The 15,922-nt window shown below is 43.6% G+C and overlaps 1 protein-coding gene across 1 annotated transcript; it reads left to right on the forward strand.

The window, feature by feature from the left end:
• Positions 1-2,045: 2,045 nt before the first annotated feature.
• Positions 2,046-15,566, forward strand: CCNL1 (cyclin L1). The gene is made up of 11 exons (XM_065674706.1): positions 2,046-2,385; positions 2,583-2,657; positions 2,913-3,022; positions 9,193-9,313; positions 9,743-9,807; positions 11,147-11,246; positions 11,384-11,488; positions 11,719-11,860; positions 13,455-13,566; positions 13,714-13,812; positions 14,776-15,566. The coding sequence occupies exons 1-11, from the start codon at positions 2,119-2,121 to the stop codon at positions 15,122-15,124; spliced, it is 1,545 nt and encodes a 514-aa protein (XP_065530778.1). The 5' UTR covers positions 2,046-2,118; the 3' UTR covers positions 15,125-15,566.
• Positions 15,567-15,922: the final 356 nt, after the last annotated feature.

Genomic DNA, 15,922 nt, shown 5'->3' on the forward strand with positions numbered 1-15,922 from the left:
CAGGACTGCACCGGTTAAGTCTATCTGACCAGCAGGTCTCCCATGGGCATGTATGAAATTATCATGGCTGGCTAGTAGTGAGCATGTCCCCTCCAACACACCCTGCATGCCCTGTGCTCTTCTCTTTGAGATACCCCCCCGCTGCAGCACGGTCGCATGCTGTCTTGATCTGCAGTCCCACACTCTGGTGAGTTGCTGTGGGATTACGGGTAAAGCCAGCCAGTTATACGGCAGGCTGGCTCGTGGGACTGGGGTTACAACACACTGCTGTGAGTGTGCGGGACACCGGGCCCTTCCGGGCTGGTGGGGCAGCAGTACAAACCAGGCAGAGGAGGACAGCGCTAAAGCACCTTCGAAGAAGCTGCTCCCTGCTCCGGCCGAGGCCTGCGCGGCCCTTCCCCGGCCAGGGGACAACCGAGGACACAACATGGAGGACACGAGCCGCGAGGAGCGCTGCCACTCAGGCCCAGACAGCCAATCAGGTTCCGAAGCTCCCCGCCGGGGCGGGGTTTACCGTCCCGCTGGCGTGCAGTTACAGCCGCGAGAAGTTACTCCCGGCCGCGGAGGGATATGGCTGTCGGTGCGCACCGCTGCCCTTCCGAGAAGTGACGCAAGTGCCCACGCTGCTGGCCGCCGCCGCCCGCCGTGACCGCCACACCCTGGCGGGCCGCAGCCGGCTTGATCTCTGGGGCCTCCGGCGCCGAGCCGGCAGTCTGTGGGTGTGCGGCGGAGGAGGCGGCGGCCGGTGTCGCGTTGGGCCCCTCCGCCGTGCCCGCTGAGGTGATGGCTTCTGCCCCCCTTTCCTGAGCAGCGAGGCCGCCTCGTCGTTCTCTTCAGAGCGGGGCGGTTAGAGCGCTCTAGTGCTGTGTTCTCCCCAGTGCCGGCCCGCAGAGGGAACGTTTCCAGGCCCTCAAGGCGGGACAGCCGGTGCCTGAGGGAGGAGAAGCTAGCTGCCCTTGCCAGAACACCCGATAGCTTTACTTCCAAATAAGAACTCCGGCGCTGGGGGGCAGGTAGTTGGGCACTGAGATCGTGGTGCTGTATTTATGCAGCTTGTAGGACTGTAACCCAATGTTCTGTCAGAATAATCCTTTACTGGCAGCATGTAAGATTGCAGTGGAAATGCTTACTACAGTAAAGCTGCCCCAGCCCACTGAAAGGAGTTTTCTATTCTCAAATACTCTTACTGGAAATAAACCTTATCCGTGGCACACCTGTCATCAGAAATCAGTGGAGCTACTATGCAGCCGTACATGATGTAACTCGAACATGCTGGTTTGTGAAAATAATCCATTTCTAGTAAGTAAAACTCAGCATACCAAGTATCGCTCACAGCCCAAGGAGTGTTGTAGAGTGAGCAGCACATAAGGGAAAAGTCACCAGAATCAGCTTGGCCAGCTGTCACCCTGGGCAGTGTGTTCTGCAGGGCTGGGGACTCCACCATCCTCAGGTGACATGAGACAAACACGGGGTGATGCAGTGGATGGGGAGGGTGCTTGCTGAGTGTGGGTTTTATCCCCAGCATTTTAACCTCTGTTCAAGTGCAATGATTTAACCCGCAGTAGCTGTTCTAACCTTTTATTTTTCCTATTAAACGAAAGGTAACTTTGCTGGAGTACTTCCTGTCCCGGAACAAACAGCCCACCCTCTGTCAGTACTGCGCCACAGCCACCCTGTTTATTTCCTTGCTCAATTTTACAGGATTCCCCTCCGCCCGTGTGGCATGCTGCAGGTGCCAAAGGCCATACCGCAGCTCCAGGGCATGAGCCAGGGAACCAGTGCTGTGTTTAAAACGCAGCTTCACCAGCCCATTTTTCTTCGCTTTGGCTGCCGTGAAGCGTGCAGTGCGGCTCCCTTACACTTCCGGGCCCGGCCGAGCCGGGGCTGCGCCCTCTCCGTGCCGCTGCCGGCGACGGGAGCGGCGGGGACCGGGTGGTGCCGGCAGGCTCGGGGGAGAGGAGGGGGGCAGCTTCGCGCGCGGGCCTCGGCGCGGGGCGGGGCCGGCGGACTTTTTTTTCCCGTCGTGCCGCGCGCAGGCGCCATTGTGCGCTGCGTCACAGCGCCGGGCCGCGCTAGTCTGTGCGTGGCCGGCTCCGGGTACGGACGGGCTCCGCCATCATGGCCTCAGCCGCCGCGCACCCGGGCCCCCCTGCCGCCGCTGCAACAGCTGCCGCCCCGCCAGCTCCCACCGCCCCTGGCATCCTTATCGGCGACCGGCTCTACTCCGAGGTGTCGCTCACCATCGACCACTCGCTCATCCCCGAGGAGCGCCTCTCTCCCACTCCCTCGATGCAGGACGGCCTGGACTTGCAGTGCGAGACAGACCTGCGCATCCTGGGGTGCGAGCTCATCCAGGCGGCCGGCATCCTTCTCCGCCTGCCGCAGGTGGGTGTGCGCCCCGCGGCTTTCCCGGGGCGGGAGGGAGCAGCGGCCGGCGCCGCCATTGTGGCGCGGCGGGAAGGGCGTGTGTGGCGGCTGCGCGGGGGGGTGGCGGCGCCAGCTGGTGCCTGACACAAAATGGCGGCGGTTGGGCCTGGTGACTGACTTCTGTTCCTTCTTGCTCCTCCGGTTTGCGTTCATAGGTGGCGATGGCGACGGGGCAGGTGCTGTTTCATCGGTTCTTCTATTCGAAGTCCTTCGTCAAGCACAGCTTCGAGGTGAGCGCGGTACAGACTAGCGGGGGGGGGTTGGGGAGGGAAGGGAGAAGGGAAAAAGGAGGGGAGAAAAAGAGGAGGAGAAGGAGAGCCCTGGGACCTGTGCTGAGCGACTAGAGGATTTGGCCAGCCACACGCCAAGCAGGCTGCTCTCCTCGAGCCTTCAGGCCATGGGTTGTTTGGGTTTTTTAAGTTCTGCAATTCTGCTCTTGCGGGGATTAAACATAATTTTCTTATGAAAACTGATTTTATTTTCAGATTGTTGCCATGGCCTGCATCAATCTTGCATCCAAGATAGAAGAGGCACCTCGTCGTATAAGGGACGTGATCAATGTGTTCCATCATTTACGTCAGTTAAGAGCAAAAAGGTAAGATTAGCTTCGTTATGAATATAGGCATCTCTTGTCACTAATGTATGCTGCAATTTTCAATTCACAGTGTCTTTCCAGGCTAAGTTCAACGACCTAAAACTGAGAAGGGAGTGCTCATTGGCTTCTGTGTAGGCAGTACAGTTCAGTGCTGCTGTTTTCTGTTGTTAGTGTTGTTTACTAGGTGGATCCGCTTTATAGCTACAAGGCATGAGCATCGGTTCTAGGTCCATGGTTGTAGTTTTAGGTCCATTGCTAACTGGTTTTTGATGCCTTGTAGTCTTGGGAAGGCAGTCTTAGGTATGAGTAACCAGTTAGTGGGTTGCTGTATGTTCTCCAGACTTTTAACTGTGTTCAGTAGTCTTAATATTTTTCTCTTGTTGGTATGTTGTCACAGTGCCAATAATGTATCAGCTCATGAAAGAGGAAAGCTTAGGTGTTCCCGTCCCACTAATGATAGTATTACTTATTACAAAAAGAATTTTTGGAAAGTATTAGGAAAGAAAAAAGAAAGGTATGGTTTGGCCTACAGTTTTTGCAGCTTTAATGCCACCACTTCAACAACTAGTGTGTAATTGAGTCTTGGAAGCTGAAGCCATCTTCAATTGCAAAAAGTGAGATTGTTGGCTTTTTTATGGTACTGAGTGCTTGTGTCAGTGGAGTGTAAGCTTACTTGATCTGTGTGCAGATCTGGATAATTGTCTGCTGGATTGTTAGAGCTGGTCTCAGTTGCGAGTGCCTAATACCGCTTTCTTTGTGTGTAAAGCGACGTGTTTTCATGTATGAAGCAAGTTAACATGACATACTGGAAGGAACAAGGAATGGTTAAGGCAAGGAGTTTCCTAAGTTGCTATTGAACCTGTCGTGCAGCAGTATTAGTCTTCGATTGGAGACATCAGCTGTGATGGAAGTAGCTTTCCTTTTCATGGTTGGTTGCTTAAAGCTTAAGGTAATCTGTGGTAGTACAGAGGATGTTGTCTTTAGCTGTATTCTTAAATTCACTTTTATTTTTCTGCTCTGAATCACCAGGTTACAGCAGGAATGTAAACTTTAGTGTTGTGTAGCCATTTCTGAGGAGCAGAAATGTTAGGGAAGCCAGCTTTTTCTTGATGTTTTTTCCTGCTTATGCTTCTGTTGAATCTAAAACTTCTGCCTTGTGCTTGTTTTCCTAGGTAGTTTTAGATTAAAACAAGAATGATTTGGTGTTACGCTTTAGCATTTAGCTTTGTTCTCTCTCTTTTTGTTTAAAGTTGTTATCCCTGATGGCCCTGTGGGAATTGCGTGAAGTTATGCTGAATGTGAATTTGGTGGTATTGTTTGTTACTGAAGTTATTAGAGAGTCTGGTTATTACTGAATTATTGAAGCTGGTTCAGTGGTTCGTAACGTTTTGGCCTTGATCCAGGCAGTTAAGGTTAATTAATCATATGCAGTGCTTTTTTTTGCAGTGAGAATACCAATTAGTTGTTTCTTGGTGGTGTGTGAAGGATCAGTGGAACTGAACTTAACCTGTGAACTTGAATCTTTCCAGCTAGCCTGTTCCAAATCAGAATGTCACTTGTGCATATTACATGGTGTCTAAAATACATCATGTCAAGAGAAATCGTGCACTTCTACCCATTATTTTCTGGAGAAATGGGTATTGCTCTGAGATTCTGAGTGAATCTGCATGAAACTGATCTTAAAAATGTTGAAGTCTGACATTCAGACTTGCTTTTTCTTTTAAACAGGATGTAAACATTTTTCTGTACTTTTTACAAGATTACAGTTATATAATTTGTACACGTTATTAACTTCAACTCTTTTTTCCCTTGCAACCGACTATACAGCGACCAGCTACATTTACCAAAGCCTGGGTGATGTGGAGTGGTACATAAAGATGAAGCTGTCGTCATGGCAACAGTGAGTGAAGTATCGAAAATCCCCAAGGAGAAGCCAGTGCTCTGAGAATAGGTCACTGGAATCGGGGGACTAACAGGTTGGCCGCTGGTGAACCATTTGGAAGAACTCCTGTATCTTGTTATAAGCTTTTTTCTTTGCTGTCCAGGTTTTTAGAATATTAGCTTAATTTTTTTTTTAATCTGAAGCTAACACTTAGGCTATAGCTAGTTTCTCACACACAACCCAGAACTGAAACTATCAGTTAGGCTGCTGTACTTTTCTTTTCACTTGTAGTCTAGCTTCTCTGTTAACTGAAGCTCTTAACCTGCACATGAATTTTGAGTAGTTTGAGTAGGCTTGCTTTTTCTCCTACACAGTTTTGGGTTCTCAGTTCTACTTTCTGGCTCTGTATAATTGCAGTTTGAATTCATGCCTTCACATGGATACGGAAGACTTGAATTTGTAAAGCCATTTTTATATAAATTACGATGTAAGCAGTCCCTTACATGTATGTGTTTGCAGAACTGGGAATGGCATTGGAATTGTCTTTCTGTAAGACCTGTAGTGAACTGAGTTGCTGCTAGGTGGTATTTCTAATGCTGAGAAGTAAGAAAAAGCTTAAAGTGTTTTGGACAAGCATATTTCCTTTTGGATCTTTCACGAGCGTATGTCATGTAGTATTGCATGTAAAAATATTTTTGTGCATGGAGAAAAGCTCGTATTATGAAAATCCTGCTTTTTAAACAATTGTGTCCTGAAACATCTGTGTTCTGAACAAAGTGCAACTGTTGTTTAACATGTAGAATGTAGTTTGAAGTTGATTTCATTTAACTTAAATGTGCCTTAAAGCTGTAGAAAGTCCCTGTGAGACTGGAACCAAATATGACTCCTGTCATTGTGTAATCTCACAAATGTTGGTTTGAGATGCTCAGTCAGCTGTTCTTCTGTTGCAGCAAACAGATTCATGCAGTTGGGTTGGAAGTAGCCTGTGTTAATCATACACACTACTTGATGGTCTTCAAATTGTTCTATAAATCTGCAGTGCCTGTATTTACAATGTTGGAGACAAATACAGAACTTGGTTTCTTCTGTGTTACTGGCTGGCATAAGAGAGGATCTGGTCTTTAAAATGAGATGCTGCTGTTACACTGTACTTGTCAGAAGTACTCTGCATTATGAATGAAACTACATGTAAGGCACATTTCCTCTAAAGCATTAGGCATTCCAAAGACACCAAATCTTAATATTACATCAAATGAAGCTGTAGCTGTGTTGAACTTAGGTCTCCTTTGTCAGGTATATGTAATTGGTTTATTGTTGCAAACACATTATAATGTGTGTTAATCTTTTGAGTTGTTACACAATCTCTAAATCCCGATAAAGTTTGCAACTTCAAGTGTTAGACTGACTGGCTCTGTGAGCTCTCTGTTGGAAAGTCTTGCCTGGAGCTTTAGTGCTGATCTGTAAGAACAGATTCAAAGCAAGAATATATAATACTACTTGGCTACAGAGGGCTTGAAGCTTGTATCTTACATATAAGCTTAAAAATTATTTTTCTCTGCTTTGCTGCTTAGACCTAACATGATCGCTACTTGGACTGAGAACAAAGTGCAGCAAATGTAGTAGCAAAATTCCTCTTTTTTTTTTTTTCAATAGTTAAGTTTTCCAAGGGGAAATCTCTGAAACTTCCAACTTCTAAATAATTACGTGTACCAACACTTCAGGACTTTATGGCAAAAGTACTCAGTTGGTAAATCTTAATACAGTGGGGAGCCTGATTTTGCTGATAATAAGGAGCAAAATAAAGTCTTCCGCAGATTTTTATTTTTGTGTAAGTTGATAAAAAGCTGCATTTGTTTGAAATACTGCCTGTATAAACAAGTGATTTTCATGGCTTCCTTACATCTGTAGGTACTTAGGACTTATGTGTCGTGACCAGCTAACATGGGACAACAGAGTCAGCACACTTCTGAGTGTCAGAATTCTAAGTTTCTTACTGCTTTGTTGTTGAACATGTCTAACCAAAGTTATGAACTGTTTGTGCAGTAAGGCTCAGTCTTTCCTGTTGCTCTTCAAGCTACCTGACTGTGTTTTCATAATACTGACTTTCTTACGTAGATTTCAGAGAATGCAAAGACACATGGAAGATACGCTCTGGCAGGTTATTGGATAATTCTGTGCAGTCATGTTGTCCCAGTGCTGTTGGTTTTTGCGTTTCTGTTTGTTGGTTTGGATTTAAGACTGGAAGCCATAGCTGCCCTAGCTGTTTCATGCAAGATTCATTCTGCCTCTGGTGAAGTGTTATGTTAGCAAGATAAGCTGAGCCTGGACAGATAAACTTGCTCTGGATGATGCCTTGCAGATCCTGTTAATGCCAGTGATCTCTTGGTAAAATTGTGTAAAGCAACATTGGAAGAAATGTTACTATAAAACCGAGTTAGTTGAAATCAATTGGGAGTGAATCAGAAGAACTTCAGCTTGTTTCTTCTAGTCTCCCACTCTAGGGCTTTGTTGTCAGACAGCACTTGTAGTGCTGGAGTGATCAGGTAAAATTAAAACTTGGTTGAGAGGCTACCATAAAGAAGCTTTAAAGGTTACTCTTTGCCAGGTTATGGAAAGGATCCGCAGAAGCAAACAAACAAAAACCCCTGTATTCTGAGTGGGTTATATTTAGAGTAGCTGAAATCACAGACTTTGCAAACTTGGGTTGATGAGCCAGAGTAACGCTTAACCAAAGAAGTTACTTTCATGTAATTTAGCAAAATACCTGGTTGGTTTTGGGTGGGTTTTTTTTTTTTTAGGAGACAGGATCAGCAAGGCTTATACTTGCATGGTAGGTTCTTCCTGGCACCAGGAAAATGCAGCAGTTCACATCAGACCCCTTGGGAAGAGTAGACAGAGCTCACATTTCAGGTGCATGGCTATACAACATGATGCTTTTGTTAGTGAAGTGACTAGCTTGTTATCCTTTGGCCAATGGTAATGAGCGTCCTTCCAGGTGACTGCAGGAGTCAGCATGAATTGTGGATTCTTGAAGCTGGGGAGCCGTCCAGCTAGGCTTTTAATAAAATGGACCCTTTCTTCCTGGGGTGGAAACCTAGAGGGCTTTGAGTGGGCATTTTTATACTATGTGTGACCTAGCACTGGAGAGAAGTGTGATCCATTTGTGGAACTTAACATTGATTCAAAAAAGACAAGTTAGTAGTGAAACATTGTGTCTGATAAAACAGGCAAAATACACTTTGCTTTTTTTTTAATCCACTTTGAATTTTTTTTCCTTCTTTCGAAGGTAATATGAAATAAATTTATCACCAGTGCTTGGGGTGTGCTAGGTTTATCATGTAAACAAACTGTGATTTATTAGTGTGTAACTAGTCACAAAAACATTCTTCTGCATTGGAAAATGTTTGGAATGTGAGGCATATTACAAATAGAGGGAAAAGCCGGTTTTGTCTCTAGGACAAAGTAGATTAAAATGCATAATGTGGAACATTGAAAGGTCAAGTCTAAGCATGGACAAAGGAAAGAATACAGCATGGAGTGCGACACTTGTGTGTAAAGCATACAATGGTTAAAATATGAAAAAAAAAAAAAGGCTTTGGAGAGTTCAGGTGTTGCATCTGGAAGGAACTGGGACTTAATAGTGCTACACTTTGAAATCTTTGCGAAATGAGCTCTCGGTTTGCAAACACAAGTAGCACAAGTGACATATCTACTGGTTAGTGGGTGCAGCATTCAGAGCCACAGGCAGAGCTGCCACCATTTCAGAGGTTAAATTCCTTTCTTTACTAGGCTTCTTGTAGATCGCAGAAGCAGGGCTGTCTTCTCAGGAGATCGGAATAATCATGTCTGTGTGTAGGGAACTGCAATTTCTAAGTCACAAACTTGCTACTTTTAATGTCAGAAAAACAGCCCAACTTGTAGCTTTTGCTTCCGAGTGCTGCCTAGCAAAGGTAGTTGTATCACGCTCCTTTTTCACCTCTGTCATGAAGAGCAAAGGCTCTTTGAGATCTTCACTGTAAAGTTGACTTTGTTGCAACAGCTGGACCAGAATAGTTGGCATACACAATAGTCAAAGACTTTTTTTATTCTTTTTTTTATTTTGGCCATCTAATCTGTAGGTACTCAAAAGCAGGATCTAAACTTGGACAGCACAAGATTAATGCTTAAACTTGCTTGCAGGAGTTGAAAACAGGTTTCTGTTGCCATTAGTTGGTTGGAAGGGAAAACAGAGATGACACTGGTTTTGGATATGCAAAACAGTTTTGATTTTATTTCTTGCAAACTATAGGACTCCAAGCCCCCTGATACTTGATCAGAACTACATAAACACCAAAAATCAAGTAATCAAAGCAGAAAGAAGGGTACTGAAGGAGTTGGGATTTTGTGTTCATGTCAAGCATCCACATAAGGTGAGTTCTCAAAAATAATATAAATATTTTTCTGCTTTGATGGTCTCGTGAGCTGTGGAGCAGGAAATGCAGGTGTAAAAAAAAAAAAAAAACAAAAAAAAATATTACCTGATTTCTTTTTATTTCTTGGTAGTTACGTTGAATGCTTTTGCCAGAGTGCTTGGCAAATAGTCATTGGCTTTCGTTGAAATTGCTTCCCTGGGAAATAATGAAGGTGGCTGGTTTTGAAAATCATAGAAAAGTAGTAAGATTAAAAATTGCGTGAACATGATTGGCTGACATATGAGATTACATGTAATGACATGACATTACAGTGTGTACTTGGAAAAGGAGGAGACACAGTTGTTTTGGAATACTGTTTGATTATACTGTTGCTTTATATACTAAAACTGAGTTTTGGGTTGTTTTTTTCTTCCCCTTATTCCTCAGATCATTGTTATGTATTTACAAGTCTTAGAATGTGAACGTAACCAAACCCTGGTACAGACAGCCTGGTAAGTTACTTTCTGTTCTTTTCCCAGCCAGGAAAATAGTAGCAGAAAAAACAAGCCTGATGATCCATATGCAAAGCAATGATATGTAAGTTATTACACAAATCTATGCTTTTAAAATATTCTAGTGCTTGTTTCTGCTTACTATTTTCATGGCTTGATTCCAGCATAGTAACGGAGAACTCAATTTAACTTTGTTCTTTTTTCTACTCTTTAATTAAAGGGTAGTCCATGATGGTAAGTCATAGAGCTCTGTCCTCTGCACCTCAGCCCATGACCTGGGGATGGCCTGTTTGGCTGCCCTTCTCTCCAGCCAACCCAGTGCAAGCTCTCATCCGAGATTCACTGAAGTGGTCCATATCCATCGGGCAGCATCTTCTAGTTCTGTCTGGGTGTCAAAAGGATTTGTATATTTGTTTTTAGAAGTAACTGTTAAAAATGTTTCTAAATGTATTTATTGCCTAGCTACTGTATGCTGTAGTGTATTTAAAGGGCACACTGGGTAGAATTCTGCCAGCATTTGTTTAGTTGATTTAGCATTTGGCTAAACTTGAGATAAAAAAGAAAATTGCAGTGCATGCAGCATGTTCACTTAGAAGCCGTACTGGGCATGGTTTTCTGTAGATTCAATACTTACTGACTGCTGTTCCTTTCTTTCCTGTAGCACAGTAATTTAGAAACCGATGGAGGTCTTTGCTGTTTAAATGTCTCTCTTGGCATGTATTGCTTGGTAGTGCCACCATGGTGAAAGAACAGTAGCTTAGTGAAGTGGGAAACCCATTACTAACTTGCAGGCTTTTTTTCCAATACTCAGGGAGCAAATTGGATGCTTTTCTCTGGATGAAGTTAATGTGACTTGAGGCACGTGTAGGATTGAAATGCAATGTTTTATGAACTTTATAGGTTGCATCTAGCCTTTGGAAAATGGTAGGTTAAAAATATACCATGTTTTTGTGCTTGTATTTGAATTTTAAACATACTGATTTTTAAATACAAGAACATGGGTGTTCAAAGCACACAGCTGGACAGATGAAAAGTACTGTATTAGATTGTTAATTCGGTGGACACTTCACAGTGTAACCTACCTAGGAAGTAGCCATGACATACTATTACTTGCATCGGGGTTTCAAAACAATGGCAGTGGTGCACAGTTTGTTACAGAAGTAACAAATGTAAACATCAAATACAGTAATTCAAAAGAAACCAAGTGTTAAATATAATAACAGAAAAAATAATAAAGTCAATTGAGTCTCCAGTATTGATATACTTGTTATCCTCTAAATGAAAAGATATAAACTGAACATCCAGCCTTTCATAATTATTTTGTTTTGTTTTGTTGTAGGAATTACATGAATGACAGCCTTCGAACAAATGTGTTTGTTCGCTTTCAGCCAGAGACTATAGCATGTGCCTGTATTTATCTTGCTGCTAGAGCTCTGCAGGTGAGTCTTCACCTGTCTTTACTTGCAATCAAAGGCAATGCTAACTAATCTGGTTTCAAGAAAATTCATGACAATACTGAAAACAAAAGCTTGGTCTGTAATCTCTATTGTTAAGTTTTTGGTTGTGTTATTTTCAGATTCCGCTACCTACCCGTCCTCACTGGTTCTTGCTCTTTGGCACCACGGAAGAGGAGATTCAGGAGATATGCTTAACAACTCTTAAGCTCTATACCAGAAAGAAGGTAACTTCGAGATGTTTGTTTTTCCTATTGAATAATCAGTTCAGCTTGGGCTGTCTCCTGGCTGTCAAAGCATGTTGGAAAGACTGCACCTGTAAGGGGAGTATTAGAACAAATTATGGTAGTCACATTACTGGACATACGATTAAAAGATAATTGAGCTATTTGTCACAAATGAGATGGAAATATGAATTGCATTAGTTCAGCTTCTTACCACATTGTTACTTCAACAGCCCAATTATGAATTTCTGGATAAAGAGGTAGAAAAGAGAAAAGTGGCACTACAGGAAGCTAAACTAAAGGCAAAAGGTTTAAATCCAGATGGAACTCCAGCCCTCTCAGCGCTGGGTGGCTTTTCTCCTGCATCAAAACCATGTAAGTGTATTTTTTTTTAACAGAAACTTGCGTAATACTATTTGATAGGTCTTTTAAATATGCATCACAGGGTGTTGAGGGGAGAGGGGGAGGAAGGCTTGCTTCTTGAGCTATCAAACAGTTCAGGTATTCTCACAGACAAATTATAAAACAGCTTCAGTACCTTGAAACAGCAGATTGGAGGGGAAAGGGATGTTACACTCCATTCTTCCATGGATGGGAGAGGGATATATTAATAAGCACTGGTAAGATAATTATGAAAATGTCCAGACCCAGGAGTATATTGTACATTACTGTGTTGTGAAGAGACCTGGATTTAATCTGTGAGGAGGGATGTCACAATAGTTTTTCTGGTTCCTTTTGCAGCATCTGTCTCTGAAAATTGCTTTCTCTGCCTTTTTTAGTTCACTTGTCAAGTGTTTAAGTGCAGTGAAGGAAGACAGCTTGTGGTCAGGAAATGGAGAAGGGAAAGTCATGGTGCCACCTTGGCATTAGCGGGAGCACATTGGTGTAATGTGTGTCTTGAACCAGCCAATAAATCTGATATCTATTGATAAAGAACAGTTAGTTTTGTCTTGGCGCTTTTACCTTTTAAAATCCTATTGCTCTGTAAACCACCTATGAAATTTGAAGGCCGCTGTGAGCACTGGTCCAGTGATGGTGTGTAAAGTAGAAGGCACAGGCTCTTGTGTTTACATGGCCTTTTCAGGAGCTTACTCTGAATGTGTTCTGAGAAAGTAGTATTTGTAGCAGTTACTTCTCCTTAAGAGCAGTACACCTGAGTTTCCAGAGATCTTTAAGTTGGGAAGTACAGATTTCTCACTAGACAGCGGGAGCTTCTTATTTCTGTGAAACTGGGACCTAGATTAGAAAAGGTAGAATGAAAGCAGGACCTGTGGTGGGATTCTAGAAGGCTTCTTGCTAGCTGACAGAGTGGGGGAAAGCTGGCAGAATTCTGCATTTCTGTAGTTCTGTATTAAACCTCCAGTCCCTACTGAGTGAGTAAGCTGTGGTTTAAGTCCTGATGCTGCACTTCTGTCTGGCTGTCAGCAAGTATCAGTCTTGCATAGTAGCCCTTCCATTACAAGGTCAGTCCATCTCCAGGCTTCATCAGCTGTCTGTAGACAGATTTACTTCTAAACCAGATAAGCTTTCTGTTTATTATATTTAACTACTGTAAGAATGAAATCTGTTTAGTTTTGCTGTTCAGTCTAAATTCTTCCTATAGTATTGGGAATTAAGTGTCAAGATAACAATTTCTGTATTTGGGGGCTGTAAGGACAGCTCTTCTTTTGTACTACTCAGGCCTTGGTGGATGAAATCTCATGCGCCTGGCTGCTTGGCTTGAAGGTCACAGTGTTCTTCCTCTCCCCACTCTCTGGCAGTTGGCTTTAAATGATGGTTCTCCCCACAAGTGCTGCATTCCAGTGCTCTCTTCTATGAGTGTGCTACAAATGGAAAAATGAAGTGAAATAGTATCTGTTGTGTTCATATTTATGTTTTGTGCAAATATTGGTGAAGGTGTATAAAGGATACTATTTGTTACGACAGAGTCTGTGAAAAAAGTACCTAATCTTGAACTTAAATTTCTTAGCTTCCCCGAGAGAGGAAAAAGCTCAAGACAAGAGTCCAGTATCTCTGAATACCAAAACCCTTAAAAAAGATCCAGAAGAGAGGCAGCAAGCTTCAAAGAGCCCTTACAATGGGTAGGTAGAAATCTCTTCCTGATTAAAAAGAATACTTCTGTAAAAACTGTTTCTTCAACTGAAGTACAGTGAACTACTTCTGAGCTATTTAATGGAAGCAATGAGTACCTCAGCAGTGTAACCCTATTTAATTCCCTCCCTCGCAAGCTTGAGAAAAGAAAGCAAGAGAAGTAGAAGCAGCAGAAGCGCCAGTCGGTCTAGGTCAAGAACAAAGTCACGGTCTCGATCTCACACTCCTAGGCGGCAGTGAGTAGTGTAATTTTGTTTGGTTGGTGGGGGTTGCAGAGAAAAGGGGTAGGGGGTTTAGGAGTTGGTGTCCTTTTTTTGTCATGTTTTGTTCTCTGGGACATTTCAGCAGGGCTCTTCACTTCCAAGAGGTAGGGCCACTCCAGGTGGCTTGTAGATGCCTGGCACAAGTTTCTAAGTGCTGGCCCGCAGAAGTTGGGAGACTTGGGCTTTTTAGGCTCTTGATTCTCAACATGGAACAGTTCCATTGGTAGCTGTACTGTTAATAGTTCAAGCTGTAAAAGGTTTGCTGTAAAATGGAAGCTTCAGACTGTGCTAACTGCACATGTGTCTGTGGTGGAGTGAGGGTAAGGTAGTTTTACCCTGTTCTGTGATCTTCACAAGGAATTTGTTATAAACTAAAACAAGTTTTTTGGAACTTGATCCACCTTGAAGTAGTGAGAAGTGCCATAGGAGTCAGTTTCATGTGTCAAAACTTCCTTCCAAATGAACCAGAGAACATGACTTCTGTCAGTGCTGCAAGATCTGCTGTCTGGGCTCTTCAGTGCACTGCCTGTTTTCTGTGGCCAGGGAAAAGGCAGAATTCTGCAGTGTGATGCAGCAATAGCTACTGGCTTTATATAGGTACTTTTAAAGAATCTTGAGGCTGACTTCCAAATTGGAAGCTGCCAGCTTGGATCTTGAACTATTCGCCTAAGTATTGCTGACTGTCAGATCACTGAAGGAAAAAAGGCAATAACCATTTTCCAGTCTGGCATTGAGAGGAAATTCTTGACAAGGAGGAATGATTGCGAAAAGTGACACATTCTAGGTTTGGGTTTGGTTTGGGGGTTTTTGTTTTCAAAGGCATGTTCTGAGGCAGTCACTGTCATTCATCACTTAATGATCATATTTCTCTCTGTGGGAAAAGTAATTGTCTTCTGTGTGGAAGGCACCTTTTAACTTTGAGCACTTTTCTCTAAGCTACAATAATAGGCGGAGCCTGTCTGGGACATACAGCTCAAGATCGAGAAGCAGGTCCCGCAGCCATAGTGGCAGCCCTCGCCGACACCACAATCACAGCTCACCGCACGTGAAGACCAAACACAGCAGGGAGGAGCTGAAGAGTGCAAATAGACATGGTCACAAAAGGAAAAAGTCCCGTTCACGTTCACAGAGCAAATCCAGGGATCATTCTGACACTGCCAAGAAGCACCGGCACGAGCGGGGACACCATAGAGAGCGGCGTGAGAGATCCCGCTCCTTTGAGAGATCCCACAAGGGCAAACACCACAGTGGTGGCCGGTCAGGACACAGCAGGCATAGGCGCTGAGGTTAGCCCCCACACCCGCTCCTAGCTAAGCCTGTATATAATAACATAGCAGTGGACTCTGAGAACAAAGGAACTGATTAGCGTTTGATTAATTTAAACCCAATATCTAATTTTCTAAAACATAGGCTCTTTTTTTCTTTTTGGGAAAGAAACTGTTACCAGCTTTTGCACATAAAACCTTAGCAGTATCAAATTGGTGGAAAACAAGGATCAGGTTAAATTGTAAGTATTAGAGTTGTGTATTGTTTATTGATACGAGAACTGGAGAATGGATCTCTGTAAAAAAACATACCTTATTTTTATACAAGTCAATTGCAGACACTTATATTTAAGTATAGTTATTTGTTTAAATGATGGTGGATACTTTCTTACACTGGTTTTAGTCTGCATGTGTTAAAAGATTTTTACAAGAAATAAAATATAAAGCTTTTTTTGTACTGCCTGTTAGACATCAAATACATTGACACTACATTCTCTTTTAACTGCCATCACTTGGACCACTGCACATGAATTGGGCATTTGGGGAGTTGATGGGTTTCTATTGCAAATGAAAGACTTGGAAAGCTCTAGAAAGTTGTGTTCTTCCCTGGGGAGGCATTGGAAAGCCGAGTCCACTTCTGCAACAGTTGGAATAAGAGAGCAGGGATATCTGGAAAGTTAAACTGCTCCCCATCTGCTGCATCTGACCCTGCTATGGATGGGCTGCTCATGCCCCAGGCAGGGCCATCTTCCACTAGACCAGGTTGCTCAAAGCCTTGTCCAACCTGGCCTTGAACATGGCTAGGGATGTGGCATCCA

The sequence above is a fragment of the Lathamus discolor genome, chromosome 3 (assembly GCF_037157495.1).
Source record: "Lathamus discolor isolate bLatDis1 chromosome 3, bLatDis1.hap1, whole genome shotgun sequence".
Classification (NCBI taxonomy): Eukaryota; Metazoa; Chordata; class Aves; order Psittaciformes; family Psittacidae; genus Lathamus; species Lathamus discolor.

Coding starts and splice junctions, on each gene's coding strand:
- CCNL1 (XM_065674706.1), top strand. CDS start 2,119: ATGGCCTCAGCCGCCGCGCACCCGGGCCCCCCTGCCGCCGCTGCAACA. Junction 2,658..2,912: donor TCGTCAAGCACAGCTTCGAG/GTGAGCGCGGTA, acceptor TTTTATTTTCAG/ATTGTTGCCATGGCCTGCAT. Junction 9,808..11,146: donor ACCCTGGTACAGACAGCCTG/GTAAGTTACTTT, acceptor GTTTTGTTGTAG/GAATTACATGAATGACAGCC.